This window comes from Oncorhynchus nerka, linkage group LG19 (assembly GCF_034236695.1).
Source record: "Oncorhynchus nerka isolate Pitt River linkage group LG19, Oner_Uvic_2.0, whole genome shotgun sequence".
Lineage (NCBI taxonomy): Eukaryota > Metazoa > Chordata > Actinopteri > Salmoniformes > Salmonidae > Oncorhynchus > Oncorhynchus nerka.
Genome location: NC_088414.1, coordinates 22,775,940 through 22,798,038, shown reverse-complemented (window position 1 = coordinate 22,798,038; position 22,099 = coordinate 22,775,940). Strand labels below are relative to the sequence as shown.

The window sequence follows — 22,099 nt, the reverse complement described above, 5'->3', positions numbered from 1 at the left end:
GCAGCGACGCTCCCCATGCAACATGACAGCGCTTGAGATGATCTGCAGAGAAGAATGGGGGAAACTGCCCAAACAGGTGTGCCATGCTTGTAGCATCATACCCAAGAAGACTCGATGCTGTAATCCCTGTCAAAGGTGCTTCAACAAAGTAGAGTAAAGGGTCTGAATACTTACGTAAATGTGATTACATTTTAATTGAAAAACTGAGCAAAAATTTAGAAAACCCTGTTTTCACTTTGTCCTTATGGGGTATTGTGTGTAGATTGATGAGGAAAAATCCACATTTAATACATTTTAGAATAAGGCTGTAACTTCAAATGTGGAAAAAAGTCAAGTGCTCTGAAAACTTTGCGAAGGCACTGTATGCTGCAATTATATAGGTCAACATACCATGGCTGAAATAATACCAGCCTAGTAGTCCTAAATATGGATTTTGGAGATCAATCAAAACCAACTAGAATCTGGTAATCCAATCCATAAGCATTTAAGGTATCATCTGATTCCTAGAGATTGTACATCCAGTCAATAAGAAAGACAGGTTGGCAGCTTGAGTGGCCGTCTGTGTAAATGCTAGAGGCTTAAAACAACTTAATAGTGTCATGGTGATGTCCAAGGGACGCTCTTCCAATAAGACCACTGTCCTGAGCTGTCTGCCACATATAAAATATATAACATTACATTGACGATTCATTTCCAGTTTTGTGATATGGAATGCAGAGGCCTAACAGCTACTTCGTATTAGTGCATTTTCACAAACATGTGACATATCACAGATACACTCACCTGCAGGCTGTCCAAAGCTGAAGCCAGTAGAAGATGTGGTGGTTGTGTTGCTTCCAAACATAGAGCCTTGTCCAAACCCAGCACTCTGCTGCCCGAAGGCCGGGGTTGCGCTCGGCTGCCCAAACAGGCCCGTGCCCGTACTGCTGGCCGTACTGGCGCTGGGGGAGCCAAAGGAAAAACTGCTGGCATTGCTGGCACTGGGGGCTCCAAACAGACCACCTCCACTAGCAGCGGTACTAGCAGCTGCAGCAGTGGTGGCCGCTGCAGGCTGCCCAAATCCAGGGCTGGCCCCGAACGCAGACTGGCCAAAACCGAAGCCACCGGCTGCGTTGGGAACAGGTTCGCCGAACCCGCCAACTGTCTGCCCAAATACAGGTTTTCCAAAGCCAGCCCCTGCACCTGCAGGTGGAGCACCAAAGCCAGTGGAACTAAAGCAGCCGGCAGTCACTGGAGCAGGCTGTCCGAAAACTGTGCCTGTGGCCGGGGCTGCGGTGTTGGAGTCAGTAGGGGTGGTGGTGGTGGTAGCAGGGGCCGCAGTGTTTATGACCGTCGTGAGGCTGGTGACAGCTATAGTGGTGCTATCTGTGGTGATGGCAGGTGGCTGGGTGAAGATGGAGCCAGGTTTGTCAGAGCTGGGGGCCGGGTAGGCTGGTGGTGGGGCCTCCGGGGTAGGGGTGATAGTGGGTGGTGATGCCTCGGGGGCAGGGTCTGGGGTAGTGCTGGGGGCTGCCTGGGCTGGTGGGGTGGTAGAGGCAGGGGGACAGGGGTGGTGGAGGCAATGGGGGAGCTGGGGAGGGGGTGAGGCAGGGGAAGTTGTGGCCTTTTCAGGGATGGTAGGGGTGGGGGTGACTGAGGACACTGGGGAGGTAGTAACTTCAGGCTCAGCAACAGGGGGCTGACAGAGGGGCTGGGCTGTGAGGGAACAGGCTCTGGGGGTGGAGTAGGGTCTGATAAGGGGGTGGGGGCTTTGGGGGCTCTTCCTCCAAGGTGGGGGAAGGGGAGGAGAGGGGTGCAGCTAGGAGGCTGCTGAAGGAGGTGGCTGTTGAAGTGGAGAACGCAGGCTTGGTGATCGACAGGGCTGCCAGTTCGGGAGGCTTGAATGCAGTCTTGGATAAGTCTGTCACGGTAGAATCCGCCTCACCAAATGCAGCCTCAGCTGGCTTTCCTTGTTGGAGGGTCGACCCGAAGCTAAACTGAGCCGTGCCCGTGCCTAAACCTAGCCCCACTCCATTGTCCGGCTGGCCAAAGCTAAACGCGGCCGCTGAGGGCTTCTCTTCGTCCCCCTGGCCCACGCGTAGACCCGAGAAACTCCCCAGGGTCTCTCCTCCTACCACCTTGGTTGCCTGGGGCTCCACTCTGAAGGTGGGGGTGGGCCTCACAGGCTCCCCTGACATGCTGGGAGGAGGGGAGCTGGTGCTCCCCAGGGTGGGGGAAGTTGATTTTGGGATGAAGGAGAAGGGTTCCTCTCCGGCAGAAGAGCTGAACATCATCTTGCCGGTGGCGCCAGCGCTGCCAAAGAAGAATTTACTGGCGTCCTTCACTGGGAGGAAGAAACATGGACAGCAGATTTACAAACTATGCCAGACATTGAAACACTTTGAACAAATAGATTTAATACATGACTACCGCAAAACTTCAATTAAAACGCTGCGTCTCAAATAGCCGCCTATCCTTTTTAATAGTCGGGCAACCGCACAGTAAATAGTAAATACTCGCTGTTTAAAATAAATGGTGGGTCTAAATTAATTGCTTACGAGGTTTAATGTTTTATTTGATAATTGATTTAAATTATGTAAGTGAATGCTGGAATTAAACAATTAACTATGCAAATGAGCAAAAGCTGTGTGCATTAAAGAAATAGACATCTGGCTCAAAAAGAAATGGGAATACCTAGTCAGTTGTACAACTGAATGCATTCAACTTAAATGTGTCTTCCGCCTGTCTCTAATGCGCCTGTCTTTAGTAATTTAAGAAAATAAACACCCGGGATATTAATTGAAGTTACTGTAATTCATTGATATGGCATTCATTGAACTATAGCACTGACTTTACTGTCTAATAACACCAATGAGTGGCATATATGGCTGTATATTTGAGAGAGGTACCTGGTGGAGCTCCTTGGGACACAGAGGAGAAACTGAAGGCCCCGGCAGACCTGTCCGAAAGCATCATAAAGTATGAGAAAACACAGTCAGCCAGAGCTAAAAAAAAACATTCCTGTTTTCTGATCAAGAAGGTCTGACATGAAGTTTCCCTCTCTGACCCCTGACCCCCAGTGACTCACGCTGTGGTAAAGGAGGAGAAGGCTTTGCTGCTCTGCTCGCCTAGTGACGGGGCTGAGCTGGAGGAGGCCAGGGAAACTAGGGCGTCAGGTTTAGGGGGTCCGCCTGGGAGAGAGGGACAGGAGGAGACGACATTAAAATAAGCATGACAAAAGAGTTAACACACCTTATACAAAGAGCTAATAAAATATGAAATATAATGAATGTAATCAAATGGATGTAATGTATGAATGGTTCAACCAGAAATTGTGTAGATTTGTAGTATATAAAACCCCCCGAAAAAAATATTACCTGGGAAAAGGTGGAAGGCATTTTCCAACGTGTCTTGATATGATGAGCATCTAAAACATCTTATCTTTATGTACTTACCAAACACAAAACCCTGGGGGGAAGCTGAGCGGATACTCTCAGCAGACACCTTCAGTATGCCTTGAGTAGAATTCTGAGGAGAAAAACAACAGAAGGAAAGTTTATACATCTCTCATTCCCATGGCTTCAAGAATAACTACACAAAGTAAGAGTGTGTTTTAGAGAACCTAACAATCAATGTTCATGTTTATCTTAAGTCAAAGCTAAATGTAATTTAGTTAATCTCACTACTCAAGACTTTGGAGTCTGTTTCTTGCAAAACAGTGTTTTAGTGTTCGTATACGCAGTGTTTTCTGTGAGTGTTTCTGTGTGTAGGATTATGAGTCATGCATCCCATGAACTTGAACCTGGTTCGGACTGAGGTGTGATGTGCGAGAGTTCCCCTGTATGAATCCGTTCCCACCCAGTCGCCACTTGTATCACTCCTCCGCCGGCACATGGGAGAAACCTGGGACATTTCACAGCCCTGTCATAACGACCTTCCACTCTATCCTATAACATCGCAGGCCAGCGGTCAGCCAAGTACACTGGAACTCCAGGAACTACACGGAGTTGCTGAGTTCTTAGAGATGGGGTGTACAGATATTCAGTCTCTGATAGCGGAAAGCACACAGATGAAACGCCTTGACAGTTGGGAGGATGTTAGATGTACTCTTCATACTCACTCGTTTGGCCTGGTTGGTGTTGGCTACCGTCGCCAAAACCTGCTGAACAACCTGACCAACCGGGGCTGGGACTGACGAGCTGAAAGAGAGAGAGAGAGAGGGGAAAGAAAATAATTGAGCAACGACCTGGATTTACACAGCACATAAAATTTTAAATGTTGCCTAATTTCTCTTCTCCACACTCTCTCATCAGGATTTGCTTTCTGAAAGTAAGTGAATGCAAGTCAGTCATGAGGAGACATGCACATATCTACAAATGAGGTATGATAACAATTCATGCCACGTTGATTAATTGGGGTGTGTGCGCATTAGAACTTTGTATCAGTCTATAATTTACTGCCCCATCTGACAATACGTGGCATAATCCAGGGATAATGTCGTCCCAGATAAAAGCCAGGGCCATGCACAATATCTACAGTAGTGAATAGAACACAGAAAACAAAAGCCATGGTGAACTGCACTGCCTCACTAATTATTCTCCAGCATCAACCCTATAACTACTGCCACAGACAGACCATAGCCAACTGAACCATACTGACGTGGATAGACACATTACAGGCCCAGTGTTGTGACTGAGAGACTGACTGGCTGGGGAGTGCATCTCTAAAATAAGCCCCCTATCTGACGGTTTGGCTGGGGTGGACTCGTTATTGTGAGCAGGGCTAATTTGGAAAATGGCCCCAGGGGGAGTCCTGCCTAAAATGTATTCAACCTCAATACAACAGTGGAACGAGGCCTGGCCCAGCAGAAAGTGAGAGAGTTTCTGCATTAATTACATAATCTCAGAGCGATAGAGTTGGCGAGAAAGAGAGAGAGGAAAGGGGTGGAAATCAGGGCTGAGCGATTAGTGGTTTTTGAGGTCTGTTTGGTTCGATTATTCAAAAATAAATCACCGTTAGAGATTTCAATCATTTTTCTTGAACATTAAATGCATTATGAAATAATGACAAAAATTATAAAGAGCTTTTTAATGGAAATTCCAAAGCCAAAAATATTGAATATTCAATTGCCAAAACATTGAAAATGTTCCACATCGAGAAAAAGGAAATTACTATTAAATAACAAAATATTTCAGTCGTGTATATTACTAGTTTAATTTGATGACTTTAAATTGCTTAAATTCATCATCTCAACTCTGCTTAGGCAGTAGCAGCCAGCCAACCAACCATCTAATGTTCTCTGTTCTCCCCATACTGTACAGTCTTTTAATCAACCTATTTAGCTAGGCTAGCCTGCCTAAATATGTTGCGGAGCTGTCTGATTAAATAATTTAACTAGTAAATAAGACATACTTTCACGAACTCTCTATCCCTTTCTCTCGTTGTGTTGTGTACATTCCTCTCTCATGCGGTGGCTTATGCGGTCTGTGTGTATCTAACTTAAAGTAGCAGGCGTAAAATTGTATCCATCTGTATCATAGACGGAAAAGAACAGGCACAATGGATTATGGTCATTGTAGACAATTACCATGTTTCTACGCTGAACTAGGTTGAATATTTGCTTACTGAAAACTACAACTTCCTTCAGCTCAGTGTCCCATATAGTTCTAGACTTCAACTCTCTTGTGAATGATTTGATTTCCCTCTGGAGAAACAGTGTGAATGAACCGACATCGGGCAATTACTTGTTTAATAACCCCCACAAAATAATGACAATTTGGTTAATCGATCAGCACTAGCATAGATGGAAAGAGAAAGATTTTGGGAGAAGGCAGAGAGAAAATGAAAGACAGTGAGCGACTGGGAGAGAGAGATGGGAGAACCAAAGATGAGGGAGGGAGGGGACAGAGGGAGCTGTTTGATTGAGAGAATGGGAGAGGCTGAAAAAAAAGAGTGATAAAAAAGGGAGATTGGAGCAGAGAGTGCTGTGAGGGATGAAAGAGGGGGAGAGACAGTTGGGAGAGGAGAGAAATGAGAGGAGAGATGCACTCAGATTGTTAGCCTATGCTGGCAGTGAATCAGATGCGATGGAGGCAGTGACCCGCTATCTAGCTGGGGTCTATTTATCTCGGCTGAGGGCCACATACACAAACCAGGGCTGATGGCTCGTGTGATGGACTCACCTCGACTGTGCCATGACTCTACATCAGAGATACTGTATATCAGCCTGACTAGGGGCATAGCTCATCTCCCGCTCTAGTAGATATGCCAGGGAGTGTGTTATAAGAGTGTGCGTGTGTTTCACATAAGGTTGGTGGGTTGTGAAATGGAATGTGCATGCTTTTTACTATGAAATTATTGACAGGGCACCAAATAGTTACAATTATAACTAAGGTTAAGTTACAATTCTGAAGGCAATTATGTTCTTAAAATGACAAGGCAATGCAAGACGGTAGATATTTTACCAAAAATACCAGCAATGAATGTGCAGGATGAATGAATAATGGATATTGTGATGGCAAAATGATGTACTAATGTGATAAGCTACAGAATCAGAGTCAGACAGGGAATGGGGATTAGAGGGCCTAAGATCAAACAAACAGTTATTCTTTATATTTCAAAATGAAACAAGGCAGGCAGGGATTATAGGAGAAATATAGATAGTAATGATAAAAGTAACAGATACAGGTTACACACACATTCAAAGCAGGGAAAAGATAGGTGAGATCGAGCTGGTTACTCATTCAAGGGTTTTTCTTTATTTTACTATTTTCTACATTGTAGAATAATAGAAGACATCAAAACTATGAAATAAAACAAACAAAAAACTTCAACAAATCAAAATATATTTAATATTCTTCAAAGTAGACACCCTTTACGTTGACAGCTTTGCAGACTCATAGCATTCACTCAACCAGCTTCACCTGGAATGCTTTTCCAACAGTCTTGAAGGAGTTCCCACATATGCTGAGCACTTGTTGGCTGTTTTCCCTTGACACTGCAGTCCAACTCATCCCAAACCATCTCAATTGGGTTGAGGTCGGGAGATTGTGGAGGCCAGGTCATCTGATGCTGCACTTCCTCCCTCTCCTTGGTCAAATAGCCCTTAGAGCCTGGATGTGTGTTGGGTCATTGTCCTGTTGAAAAACAAATGATCGTCCCACTAAGCACAAACCAGATGGGATGGCGTATCACTGCAGAATACTGTGGTAGCCATGCTGGTTAAGTGTGCCTTGAATTCTAAATAAATCATGACATTCATGACACCAGCAAAGCACCCACACACCTCCTTGCTTTATGGTGGGAACCACACATGCAGAGATCATCCGTTGACCTACTCTGCGTCTCACAAAAACAGAGCGGTTGGAACCAAAAATCTCAAATCAGACCAAAGGACAGATTTCCACCGATGTAATGTCCATTGCTCGTGTTTCTTGGCCCAAGCAAGTCTCTTCTTATTGTTATTGGTGTCCTTAAGTCGTGGTTTCTTTGCAGCAATTCGATTATGAAGGCCTGATTCACGCAGTCTCCTCTGAATAGTTGATGTTGAGATGTCTCTGTTACTTGAACTCTGAAGCATTTGTTTGGGCTGCAATTTCTGAGGCTGGTAACTCTAATGAACTTATGCTCTGCAGCAGAGGTAACTCTGGGTCTTCCTTTCCTGTGGCGGTCTTCATGAGAGCCAGTTATCATAGCGCAATGGTTTTTGCAACTGCACTTGAACAAACTTTCATAGTTCTTGAAATGTTCCGGATTGACTGACCTTCATGTCTTAAAGTAATGATGGACTATCATTTCTCTTTCCTTATTTGAGCAGTTCTTGCCATAATACGGACTTGGTCTTTTACCAAATAGTGCCATCTTCTGTATACCACCCCATACCTTGTCACAACACAATTGATTGGCTCAAATGTATTAAGGAAAGAAATTCCACAAATGAACTTTTAACAAGGCAACTGTTAATCGAAATGCATTCCAGGTGACTATCTCATGAAGCTGAGAGAATGCCAAGAGTGTGCAAAGCTGTCAAGGCAAAGGGTGGCCACTGAAGAATCTTTTTTGGTTACTACATGATTCCACGTGTTATTTCATAGTTGGTCTTCACTATTATTCTACAACAAAAATAAAGAAAAACCCTTGAATGAGTAGGTGTGTCCGAACTTGACTGGTACTGTATATCTGTCTGGAACCAATGACTTCAGAGGACATTGGCAGGCAGTCCAAAACAAAGCACTTCAATAGTCCAGAGAATTCTTGCAATGTCCCCGCGTGGGGTGTCCTTGGACTGTTTTGTAGTTCATAATAGTAACCATATGGCTGGTCGCCGTCCGAACACAACAGTCCTTATTCTGAGAGCCCATATGAGTTTATTTGAGTCAATAATAATCTATTATGTTAGCCTGAAACAGGTGCGTAATCTGTAAATCCTTATTGTGAATTAAGCCTATGAAGTTGTTCCTTATGATTAGACCCACGCTGTATGTCTCCTTTGTTTCGTTTTAGGATTATTAGAATAATTGCTTGCCTCTATCCTTAGTTTAGCCTAGTTGAATACATCTCTCCTCCCAGATTAGGAGCCAAGGCAGTCGTGCATGATTCATACTCTAGTCCCCATTTCTTTGACAATTCTATTGTTGGATTCTAATTGCATTGTGTAACCTATGGACTTGGACAAATCATATTATTCTGATATTGTAACTTGGTGGACATGGTGTTGACCCCTTTGGACAAGGCATACTTTAAGGTAGTGATGATTGAATTAGCCTAGCTTTTCTGCTAAATATAGTGCCTTTGAGTTGAGTTACTGTTTTTGGAAAACATATCTAATTAGGCTGTCCAGTATCTAACTGGTAGCCTACGATTATTGAATTCCTGCTAGTAATAGAGTAAGGTCTGATCAACCTAACTACCGTTTTTATTTTTCTGATAGTGAGTTCAAGGGGAGCTGCCATACTCCCTCAAAGACTACAGCAGACTTTAATTACAGTTGAATAATTGTAATTTTGACCCTTGTAGTAGGTGATAAGCTATATCTTTTGGTACCCTTCTCTTTTAATTAGGTGTCCAATTTAGTTTTATCCAGGTAATATTCAGTGTCCGCTGGTATTGCTAATGATTTTCTGATAGTTAATGAGGCTGCTCATACTAGTGTAACTTGACCGTGAGCCATAATTTTGATTTGAGACTTACGTTAGGTGACAACCTATAACTGTTGTCTGAAAGTGCCCTGCTCTTTGAGTTAGGCGTACTATTTTTGTTTGCGTGACCACGTTAGCATTGCTAGTGATCAAAGCCTATACATTACAGGGTACACAACCTGAACCAGTCATAATTTATATGTGTATTTCCCAGAGCCAACAAGCTCTTTATATGTACATGCAACTCTTGCAGGAGGATAGTCTCTCAACATGCAATACACTGCTCCAGGTAGTCCATTGGCCACAGATGACACAAGATGCCCCTAAAGAGGCAAAAGCTGCCTAGTTTGTTCCCAATTTCAACCAGTCCCACCCACTTTGCAAAGCAACTCAAAAAGAGTTCCAGGGGGGTGACCATCATTTTAATGCCCCAGGGTTAACCAAACCCCATACGGTCTTCCTCGTTCTGTAAGCCAGGCACTCCCAGGTCGATGTGCATTCAGATAAACGCTAAATAGTATATAAGTTACTTTTGGTTATCCATAAACAATTGTCTTGGTTGTGTATTCTAATCTTCTAATCTTTGTGGTAAAGCTCTATAGTGTATAGTCCTCGTAGTTAACTTGAAGTCATACTTTTCACACCATTAGAATTTGTGTGTGGGATTAGCACTCCTCCTGTGTCAATTGTTGTATTATACGTCAGGTCATAGACCCGATGAACAAGGTATTGGGACTTCAAAAACCTACTCCCAACTGACTTGAATTTTACACGGTATTTCTTTCAACATTTTTGACTAGAGTACCAGTCAAAAGTCTGGACACCTACTCATTCAAGGGGTTTTCTTTATTTTTACTATTTTGTACATTGTAAAAATAATAGTGAAGACATAAAAAATATGAAATAACATATGGAATCATGTAGTAAAAAAAAAAGAAAAAGTGTTAAACAACTCAAAATATATTTGAGATTCTTCAAAGTAGCCACCCTTTTCCTTGATGACAGCTTTGCACACGTATGGCATTCTCTCAACCAGCTTCATGAGGAATGCTATTCCACCCATCTTTTCCCTGCTTTGAATGTGTGTGTAACCTGTATCTGTTACTTTTATCATTACTATCTATATTTCTCCTATAATCCCTGCCTGCCTTGTTTCATTCTGAAATATACAGAATAACTGTTTGTTTGATCTTAGGCCCTCTTATCCCCATTCCCTGTCTGACTCTGATTCTGTAGCTTATCACATTAGTACATCATTTTGCCATCACATCATCCTGTACATTCATTGCTTTACCCTGGTTATTTTGAAATACATTATTTATTTTGTAAAATATCTACTGTCTCCAAGAATGCATTGCCTTGTCATTTTAAGAACTAAATTGCCTTTAAGAACTAGAATTCCATGTTAACTGAAGTTGCATTGTAACTATTTAGAGAGAGACGCCGAGACAGAGAAGAGCAGGTGGCAGAGCTGGGGATGATCACTCAGCTCATCAGCCGCTTTCCTCATGGCCGTCTCAGTGCTGCATCAGTATGAGCACCACGTCACCCTGGGGAGCCCGCATGGATCAATAGACACACAAAAAAGGACTGTGTGTGTGTGTGTCTGTGGAGGAAATAGCCTAAGCACTAAACAAGACAGACACACTGAACAGGCTTGACAGATATGCAATCTAAACGCTAATAGATCCTGGATCATCCGCTATAGACGTATAGCCAGTGAGGTTACAGACAGAGGAGGATGTGTAGTGTAAAGTGACAGCTGATCTTCTGACAAAGTTTAATCACATGGTGATGAGTTTGAACTGTGGGGTGCCAATGCTGTCATCTTGAAGCCCACACTCACTCAAGCATGCCCAAGTCAGGCCAAGAAAAGCCAGTGAAATTCCATTGCCAACAGGGTCCCTTCCAGGGATAAGCTCTCTCATCAGGCAGTGAGAAATATACTGGTAACTAGAGGTCGACCGATTATGATTTTTCAACACCGATACCGATTATTGGAGCACCAAAAAAAGCCGATAGCGATTAGTCGGCCGATTGTTTTTATTTATTTGTAATAATGACAATTACAACAATACTGAATGAACACTTATTTTAACTTAATATAATACATCAATAAAATCAATTTAGCCTCAAATAAATAATGAAACATGTTCAATTTGGTTTAAATAATGCAAAAACAAAGTGTTGGAGAAGAAAGTAAAAGTGCAATATGTGCCATGTAAGAAAGCTAACGTTTAAGTTCCTTGCTCAGAACATATGAAAGCTGGTGGTTCCTTTTAACATGAGTCTTCAATATTCCCAGGTAAGAAGTTTTAGGTTGTAGTTATTATAGGAATTATAGGACTATTTCTCTCTATACCATTTGTATTTCATATACCTTTGACTATTGGATGTTCTTATAGCCACTTTACTATTGCCAGTGTAACAGTACAGCTTCCTTCCCTCTCCTCGCTCCTACCTGGGCTCGAACCAGGAACACATCGACAACAGCCACCAGAGAAGTGACACAATTTCACCTGGTTAATATTGCCTGCTAACCCGGATTTATTTTAGCTAAATATGCAGGTTTAAAAAGATATACTTCTGTGTATTGATTTTAAGAAAAGGCATTGATGTTTATGGTTAGGTACATGTTGGAGCAACGAGTCCTTTTTCGCAAATGCGCACCGCATCGAATATATGCAACGCAGGACACGCTAGATAAACCAGTAATATCATCAACCATGTGTAGTTAACTAGTGAGTATGATTGATTGTTTTTTATAAGATAAGGTTAATGCTAGCTAGTGGTTAGAGCATTGGGCAAGATTGAATCCCCGAGCTGACAAGGTAAAACTCTATCGTTCTGCCCCTGAATAAGGCAGTTAACCACTGTACCTAGGCCGTCATTGAAAATAAGAATGTGTTCTTAACTGACTTGTCTAGTTAAATAAAAGGTGTAAAAAATATATATACATTAAAAAATAATAAAAATCGGCATCGAAAAATAACGATTTCCGAAAACTTGAAATCGGCCCAAATTAATCGGTCATTCCGATTAATCGGCCGAACTCTTAATGGTAACCAACTCAAGATCTGTCACTGGTGTCATTTTCAATGGGAGCAAATCAAGCATAGTGCGCAGAACAAGCAAGGTGGTGGGCATTGCCAAGCACAAGCTAGCGAGATCACATTGGTGCGTTTTAGTATTTTTCCGTTATCCAATAACTCAATTCACCCATACACTCCCAAACAAAACCATTTTTTAAAACTTTGGCAATGGGTCAAGTCTACAAAACATGGTGCACTCTTCTTAATAGATTCTAGTTTTGGGTACAGAAACCTGAATTGAGATTGAATGTTTCATCAATGAGAATATTAGCAGAAAGTCAGCCAAGTTTCATCTAGTTCCATCTTCTCTCACTTCACATCACTAGACTAAACAGGTGTTTCAGATTTCTACATCCTGTGAGACATTTGGCTCCTTCTTCCATCTGTGGCAGTACGGTGCACTGGAACATGAGTAGATAAGTAGTTAACCAACAGTGAAGCATGCAATAATTCAGAATTACTCCAAGCACGGTAAGGATTAGATAGGTGTAAGCAAAATGGTGATGGCAGGTTTTTATTGGAGACTCCTCCATTTTGCTTACACCCAACTAATTATTTCAGATCTGCAAAGGCCACAGCTAGGAGTTGTTTCTCCATGCTACAACGCATCCATAGTTAAAAACATGTCAGTTTGGTGAGCAGCACCTGGGTGTTGACCGCTCCCCCTGCGGCTTGCCTTGGGTCAGCCACACCCACTGAATAATTCAGTGTCTCTCCATCAAAGTTGCATGGGCAGGCCTTAGCAGTGCATTAACTCAGATGAGAGAGAGCTCTGCTGTCGCCTGCTCTTTCCTAGGTGCTATAAGTCAAGCAGACACACGCGTCAGCTATTCATTCCCAGGAAATATTAATAAACACACTTTTTAAAATACTTTTTACACAGTTATTCATTTTTAAAATTTACCTTTATTTAACTAGGAAAGTCAGCTATGAACAAATGATTATGTACAATGACAGCCTACAGGGGAACTGCCACCTTGTTCAGGGGCAGAACGACAGATTTTTACCTTGTCAGCTCGGGGATTCGATCCAGCAACCTTTCGGTGCTCTAACCACTAGGCTACCTGCCGCCCCATGACAGTCTTCATCCATAACAGTCGGTTACATGGTAACTGAGCCAGCCCTACACACGCACGCACATAGCGTAACCTGGCACCAACAGACACACACATTTACAAGCACTGGCTATGAATCAGCCCAGGTTTACAAGTCAACCGGCTTTGACACTGCCAGCCAGGCACCAGTGACCACCCAACTCCAGTGCAATGTTCCTGCTGTTAATTGGAACATAGTACACTGTAACTCTATCACACAGGCACTGAAGCTTGAAATTAAAAGACCACCCACGGATAAAATGAAATGAATTAATCAAAGTAAATCTTAATAGGAAGGATAGGAAGCTACAGCTGGCTATATGCTTGGAGATGCTCTGCTCAAAAGACCATGACTGGCATGTTTAAGTAAGATACATTTTGTCAGTCGTGTGTGTGTGTGTGTGTGTGAGAGAGTAAGTAAAAGGGCATGAGATGACAGATGTAGTAACAAGAAAGAGAAATACAGGAAAGGAATGGGAGAGCAGAGGACAGAGGACAGAGAGAGGTTGTGTGAGAGAAAACACTATTACTGCTGCGGTTAGGTTTTCCCCCATACACCAAATCCCATTCTCCGTCCGGACGTTGGCACGCCATCAAGTGAAAGGTCACAGTGGCTCTTGGCATCTGGCTGGCAGCAGCAGCTCTGATAATCTATACTATGTCCCCAGTTACACACCGTAGCTGGGGCAGGACAACACCACTACTGCAGTAAAGACAGGACAGGCTGGGGACATGGGATTAGTAAATGGCTGTTCCTGCGTACAGCTCTTCTGGGAAGTAATAACCTGCTAATAGGTGACTATTAGCCATGGGTGATGTAGCTTGATGCTGTGGTGAAAAATAGGGAGCAGGGTCAAAGTAAGAGACAAAGAAGATCTCCCTAGACAAGGATGATGGGTAATGTGCATTTGACAGTCTTAAATGTAATCAAAATGTAAGGAGTAGTCTGAATAAATCAATTCATTCAAACTATTTCATTCCCAAATACCAGTTACTGTCTACAAAGAGTAGAACATTTGTGGGTTTATTCGTTATCTACACTTCAGAAGCATAAAATGCACTTTCAACTGCTCCTTCCCCCAAGAACAATTATTATGAAAACAGAAACTGCTGACAGTACAAATTGAAGGTCCTCCTCCGCCCTCCAGTCTGAATGTGCTGTGACATTGGGGAGTGACATTCTCTCTCTGTCATTATGACAACAGGGACACAGGCCTGTACTAGGGCTGGGAATTGCCAGGGGCTTCAAGAGATTACAATACTTAAGTGCAGATACGATATGTACTGCGATTCTCACGATTCTATATGTAATGTGATTCGATACGGTGATTTTTTTATTGCGATTCAATGTTCCAAACATATTGCTCACCGTATGTCTGCTACAGAGGGACAAGCGAGAGCATGAGGAAACGAGTTTTGATCAGTCATGGAAATAAAAGTGCTGAAAGCAAATTTCCCCCAATTTAAAAAGATGGAGAACAACACTATGAAGGAAAAATACTGGAGTTTTGGTGCAGGTACAACTAACTAACATAAAAATAATATTGCGATATCAAAACGATACATCATCAAAAATAATATCCCGATATGTAACTATTTATCCCCCATCACTAGCCTGCACCAGCTACCAACATCTGTCCATTCTGTCCAACCTTGCACCGCTCAGTCCCTCTGGCATTGACAAATGACTTGCACAGCTGTCATCAACAGCCATTTATATCAGCAATTGCAGTGACACAAGAGGTCAAAAATTGAGCACACTCACACAAGCGTGACGGGAGTCTGTGTGTGCATCCAATGTATGTACTTTTTGGGAAGTGTGTGTATGTGTGTGTGACCTCAAAGCTCTAATACACATCTCATATTATTGAGCAACGTTAAGTCTTTAATTAGCAGCGTTCCATCTGACTCTTTAAGTCACAAGGTCAGGATGTCAACCATCTAACCGTCACTCTAGGCTCTAAAGGCGCCCGCATAGTAGGTTCGGTTTGATCTTAGCAGAAGGCGACAAACGTCTGTTCCTCCAATACTCCCTTTAAAAGAAAAAAGTGTGTGCCTGAACAGCCTAAAGAAACCTGACGAACGCAAAAAGTCTGAACACTTCCATAATTTGTGCGCAATTTTTCCACTGGGAAGCATGTGACAGGCTTATGGTTGGTAGAAATCTAGGACTGTTGTATGAATGCTTCTCTAAGCATGTTTGGAGGGTCTTGATCTTGCCAATCCAACCTCAAAAACAGCTGGTTACATGCTCTGAAATTGTTTTTAAACCTCCCGCTTTGGGCTGAATGTGTCAATGTGTACTTCATACAGTGGGGCAAAAAAAGCATTTAGTCTGCCACCAATTGTGCAAGTTCTCCCACTTAAAAAGATGAGGCCTGTAATTTTCATCATAGGTACACTTCAACTATGACAGACAAAATGAGAAAATAAAACCAGAAAATCACATTGTAGGATTTTTTATGAATTTATTTGCAAATTATGGTGGAAAAATAAGTATTTGGTCAACTACAAACAAGCAAGATTTCTGGCTCTCACAGACCTGTAACTTCTTCTTTAAGAGGCTCCTCTGTCCTCCACTCGTTACCTGTATTAATGGCACCTGTTTGAACTTGTTATCAGTATAAAAGACACCTGTCCACAACCTCAAACAGTCATACTCCAAACTCCACTATGGCCAAGAAGAAAGAGCTGTCAAAGGACACCAGAAACAAAATTGTAGACCCTCACCAGGCTGGGAAGACTGAATCTGCAATAGGTAAGCAGCTTGGTTTGAAGAAATCAACTGTGGGAGCAATTATCAGGAAATGGAAGACATACAAGACCACTGATAATCTCCCTCGATCTGGGGCTCCACGCAAGATCTCACCCCGTGGGGTCAAAATGATCACAAGAACGGTGAGCAAAAATCCCAGAACCACACGGGGGGACCTAGTGAATGACCTGCAGAGAGCTGGGACCAAAGTAACAAAGCCTACCATCAGTAACACACTACGCTGCCAGGGACTCAAATCCTGCAGTGACAGACGTGTCCCCCTGCTTAAGCCAGTACATGTCCAGGCCCGTCTGAAGTTTGCTAGAGAGCATTTGGATGATCCAGAAGAAGATTGGGAGAATGTCATATGGTCAGATGAAACCAAAATATAACTTTTTGGTAAAAACTCAACTCGTCGTGTTTGGAGGACAAAGAATGCTGAGTTGCATCCAAAGAACACCATACCTACTGTGAAGCATGGGGGTGGAAACATCATGCTTTGGGGCTGTTTTTCTGCAAAGGGACCAGGACGACTGATCCGTGTAAAGGAAAGAATGAATGGGGCCATGTATCTTGAGATTTTGAGTGAAAACCTCCTTCCATCAGCAAGGGCATTGAAGATGAAACGTGGCTGGGTCTTTCAGTATGACAATGATCCCAAACACACCGCCCGGGCAACGAAGGAGTGGCTTCGTAAGAAGCATTTCAAGGTCCTAGAGTGGCCTAGGCAGTCTCCAGATCTCAACCCCATAGAAAATCTTTGGAGGGAGTTGAAAGTCCATGTTGCCCAGCAACAGCCCCAAAACATCACTACTCTAGAGGATATCTGCATGGAGGAATGGGCCAAAATACCAGCAACAGTGTGTGAAAGACTTACAGAAAACATTTGACCTCTTCCAACAAAGGGTATATAACAAAGTATTCAGATAAACTTTTGTTATTGACCAAATACTTATTTTCCACCATAATTTGCAAATAAATTCATAAAAAATCCTACAATGGATTCTACAGTGATTTTCTGTTTTTTTTCTTGTCATTTTGTCTGTAATAGTTGAAGTGTACCTATGATGAAAATTACAGGCCTCTCATCTTTTTAAGTAGGAGAACGTGCACAATTGGTGGCTGACTAAATACTTTCTTGCCCCACTGTATATGCATAATCTATGAGCAGTACTACTGTGTTACCTCAATTAGCCACAAAATTCAGTTTGAAAGTGACTTTTTCTGGAAACCTATGTGCCATTTTCCCTGGGCCATCCCCCTAGCAATTCGATTTATAGCCAATGAACTTCAGCCCCTCGCTATTTGAGTGACAGATAGCAAGATGCACACACAGCAGAACTACTGGCTAAAAAGTATACAAAAGTACCGGAGAATCTCTTTAATGCTTAGTCTCTAGACATATATTCACATAAAAATACTTGATGTCTTTTTGTGTGTGTTGATCTCTTAAGGGTTCAATATCATGCTTTAGTCTATACACCAATGCCCTTCACATATACCCCATTAGCGTTACAACCTGGGTGTCCTACGGTTGTTTATTTCACCCATGCGTTTTATGATTGCTCAATTCTGTGTGCATTTGTGCTCTCAGATTAATTGATCAGTTTATTGCTGGTCATCTTGTCCTGATAAGGGAGACGAGGGGCGAGGTTTTAAATGTCAGACCTAACACAGAGAGAGAGAGAAGAGTGGAGAGAGAGAAAGAATGGCAGTGCTGTGCCTTGTGCTGTTGTGGCCCCCAGCATATGGACTAGAGGCCTGGGATATGCCAGCTGTGATGGAACTCGCACAAAAGATCCCAAACCACACATATTGTACATGAGTGTATGCAGGCACACGCATAGACAAACGGCATAGGCTAGTACCCCCTCCCCCAGGACGTAAACTCACAACACGTACACACTCTCGCTCTCACACACATACTTTAATATCATGGTCCATTGCCCACGTGTATGCCCATCCCCCACATACACAGCCCCCCCCCATGCAGCGCCAGTCTAGTGCTGTGACCGTCTATGTGCTGGACCAGGGTAAATATTTCACAGTATGTTTTGTGTACTGTATATGGCACACTCGCTCACCACGTTCTTTTCATTGCCCCTATTTGTATGTGGCTGTATCTTTCTGCCTCAGCGAGTCACTGTAAACATGCCTCACCAAGCTAAAATAACGATTCTCTCCCTCTACCGTGACCTCATTTTAAAGCCTTGCCAATCGGAAGACCCTGCATCGCTCAAACTCAAAAAAATACACGTTATGCTTATTAGACTAAGGAAGACGTCTTTCTGTGACTTGAGTTGTTTAAAAAAAGAGAAATAGATTCGCTGTGGCAGACCCTAAGGGACTCTGAGGGACACAGCACTGTCAGCAGACCCAACACTGCAGTGCACAGGACTTTAACTTAGACAAACAGAAACACACACAAGAAAGCTGCTGTGTACAGTATTTATGTGGACTGTAGGTTCTGTGTACAGTAATGGTGAGTCAGATTGGAATCATCCAATTATTGTAATATTGTAGTGGTATGAGATAGGAATCCTTCAGCCGTGCTCCTAATCACGAGAAATGTATTTACTTTGTCACATTTCTTATCTACATATATATTTTTTTAAATATAAATGTCTTATCTATGTGCATATATTTTATGTTTTGGAAACTGCAATCAGAAAAGGTGCCTAGCATTGTTGAAAGTAGGCTCCAGGTAAAGCCCCGATGAAGAGGGATGGTAATAAAGATGAAGACTTACTTGATCACAGTGGATACAGGCAGTGGCGGTCCTTTGTCCTTGAGCTCCTGGACGTTGACCACCTGGGGAACGGTCTTCAGGGTAGACTCTGCCAGAGAGGAACTGACCACTGGTTGTCCACAAAGGAGAAAAATCAAATGATCATTATACAAAAGTGATAAAATACATGCAAAACCATGTTGCTATTCTTGCAAAGGATGCAAACATTTTACTCAAACTATTATATTAATCTGACTATCCACAATACTAGCATAATTGTGTGCATCTAACAGTACTAAATGTCACGTTATGTTGGGTTACTGACACACAGACGTATACTACCATGAATAGGCCTAATTGATTAAAAGTACTGTTTAGATAATTGAATTTGTTGACTGAAGTTTTATCAACCATAATTCTGCATCGTAAAACCATGGGGTTGTCAGTTCACCAGTGATCCTGGTCTTTGTCTCCCCATGGTGTCAGAGTATGAATATGGCATGAAGACAGATGGTGAGCAGAAAAGCTTTACCGGTCACTAAAGCTCTGCTGGTCAATACATCGGATTGTCAAACTGTTTTCAGTGTAGCGAGACCACCAATGAAAGCTTCTTCCCAGATTGAAAAATGAACAAACTAGCAAGTTATATTACTGAGGTTAAAAGAGCATAATATGGTCGAACAATACGGAAACAGGTCCCATGTCCTGTGCGGAGCAGAAAATGAAACATTGATAGATTCTTTACTAGGTAAATGCAACGTTGTATGGGAGTTACAGTGACAGAAAAACAGTCACAAAGGCATTACACTTTCCATTATTTGCAACCTCTACAAATGTCAAGCCCCGCCTACCTGTTTTCTGATTAGCCATTTGCCTGAGGAAAGCAGCTTTAGCAGCAGCCTGTTGGGCAGGGAGGGGGACGGGTGTGGCCTTCTCAGTGGGAGGGGCTCCGTGCTTCACAGTCTTAGTGGCTAGTGCCGTGCTGTCCGCACCGCCCATGTTGATCTTATTGGTTGGAACTAGAAAAATCGCTAAAGATGTTAGTACATTTGATAACTTACTGTACAACAGACCAGCTCTCTGAAAACCACATTGAACAGCACATTGTCATATGGTTGGCTGTCCACTCTCTGTCCTGATGGTTGTTACTAGAAGATAAAACATGCAATACAAACTACATAGTACAACAGCAAAGTTTTAGAACCTCTTGTTATCTGACCAACCTGGTTAAATAAAGGAAAACTAAAAAGTCAATGGAGTTTCCTACCTGTGCTTAGGATGGGGCTGAGTCCCAGGCCCATGCCCAGGCCTTGGTGCACCTTGCTGAAAGGAGTGGACTGGATGGCACCAAACCCTGGGGCTATGGAAGGGGTGCGTACCACCGTGGGGTGGCGGGGCATAGAGGTGGGCAGCACGGGGAGGGGGGCAGGCTCGGGCTCCGGTTCCTCCTCAAAACAGTGGGAGTAGTCTGGGTCAAGGGCCTGAGACAGGGAGGAGGTGGAGCTCACATCGTCCAGATCCTCGTAGTAATTGGGAGAGAGGAAGGCCGAGCGGAACAGGTTGGCTGGGGTAAAAGATGGAACCATTCAGGAGAAGTACATTCCACACATTACTTACACTACACTGCTCACTATGTTCTGTGTGTTGGGAGTACCTGGAGCGGTGGAGCGGACTGGTGGTGTCTGCCTCTTGGAGAGGAAGTTACGCAATTGAGACTGCTTCACTGGAGACATCTTGGCTGAAGAAGTGGGAAGAATCATAATACATTTACATCACTCAAGAACAATAGTTAACACAGTGAGACACGGGTTGGAAAGTACTTTACCTGAAGATTTTAAGGTCTTAGGAATGGTGTCTAGACTGGCTTTCAGGAGTGCATCTCTCAAACTCTCCAGCTCGTTGTCCAAACTATTAAACACAAAAGTATTTTTTTATTTCACCTTTATATAACCAGGTAGGCCAGTTGAGAACAAATTCTCATTTACAACTGCGACCTGGCCAAGATAAAGCAAAATAGTGCGACAAAAACAACAGTTACACATGGGATAAACAAACGTACAGTCAATAAAACAATAGAAACATCTGTATAGTGTGTGCAAATTAAGTAAAGAGGTAAGGCAATAAATAGGCCAATAGTGGCGAAGTAATTACAATTGATCAATTTACACTGGAGTGATATATGTGCAGATGAGGATGTGCAAGTAGAAACACTAGTGTGCAAAAGAGCAGAAAAACAAAAACAAATATGGGGATGAGGTATGTAGTTGGTTGGATGGGCTATTTACAGATGGGCTGTGTACAGCTGCAGCGATCGGTAAGCTGCTCTGACAGCTAACGCTTAAAGTTAGTGAGGGAGATATAATTCTCCAACTTCAGTGATTTTTGCAATTCGTTCCAGTCATTGGCAGCAGAGAACTGGAAGGAAAGGTGGCCAAAGTAGGTGTTGGCTTTGGGGATGACCAGTGAAATATACCTGCTGGACCGTGTGCTACGGGTGGGTGCTGCTATTGTGACCAGTGAGCTGAGATAAGGCGGGGCTTTACCTAGCAAAGACTTATAAATGACCTGGAGCCAGTGGGTTTGGCGACGAATATGTAGCGAGGACCAGCCAATGAGAGCATACAGGTCGCAGTGGTGGGTAGTATATGGGGCTTTGGGGACAAAACGGATGGCACTGTGATAAACTGCATCCAATTTGCTGAGTAGAGTGTTGGAGGCTATTTTGTAAATGACATCGCCAAAGTCAAGGATCGGGAGGATAGTCAGTTTTACGAGGGTATGTTTTAGAGGTCGACCGATTACGATTGTCCAACGCCGATACCAATTATTGGAGAACCAAAAAAAGCCGATACAGATTAATCAACCGATTTGTTTTATTTATTTGTTGTAATTGTCATTATTACAATACTGAATGAACACTTATTTTAACTTAATATAATACATAAATAAAATCAATTTAGCCTCAAATAAATAATGAAATATGTTCAATTTGGTTTAAATAATGCAAAAACAAAGTGTTGGGGAAGAAAGTAAAAGTGCAATATGTGCCATGTAAGAAAGCTAACGTTTAAGTTCCTTGCTCAGAACATATGAAAGCTGGTGGTTCCTTTTAACATGAGTCTTCAATATTCCCAGGTAAGAAGTTTTAAGTTGTAGTTATTATAGGAATTATAGGACTATTTCTCTCTATACCATTTGTGTTTCATATACCTTTGACTATTGGATGTTCTTATAGGCACTTTACTATAGCCAGTGTAACAGTATAGCTTCCGTCCCTCTCCTCATTCCTACCTGGGCTCGAACCAGGAACACAA

The 22,099-nt window shown here is 42.8% G+C and overlaps 1 protein-coding gene across 1 annotated transcript in view; it reads right to left on the bottom strand.

Annotated features, from left to right (window-relative positions):
- The window catches only part of LOC115101190 (nuclear pore complex protein Nup214-like), a 55,276-nt gene that overhangs the window by 18,589 nt on the left and 14,588 nt on the right, over positions 1 to 22,099 (bottom strand). The window contains 12 exon segments of the mRNA XM_029620482.2: positions 784 to 1,680; positions 1,683 to 1,748; positions 1,751 to 2,323; positions 2,889 to 2,938; positions 3,068 to 3,170; positions 3,435 to 3,507; positions 4,100 to 4,178; positions 18,807 to 18,915; positions 19,637 to 19,804; positions 20,053 to 20,349; positions 20,440 to 20,523; positions 20,611 to 20,693. Coding sequence (XP_029476342.2) covers positions 784 to 1,680; positions 1,683 to 1,748; positions 1,751 to 2,323; positions 2,889 to 2,938; positions 3,068 to 3,170; positions 3,435 to 3,507; positions 4,100 to 4,178; positions 18,807 to 18,915; positions 19,637 to 19,804; positions 20,053 to 20,349; positions 20,440 to 20,523; positions 20,611 to 20,693 — 2,582 coding nt within the window.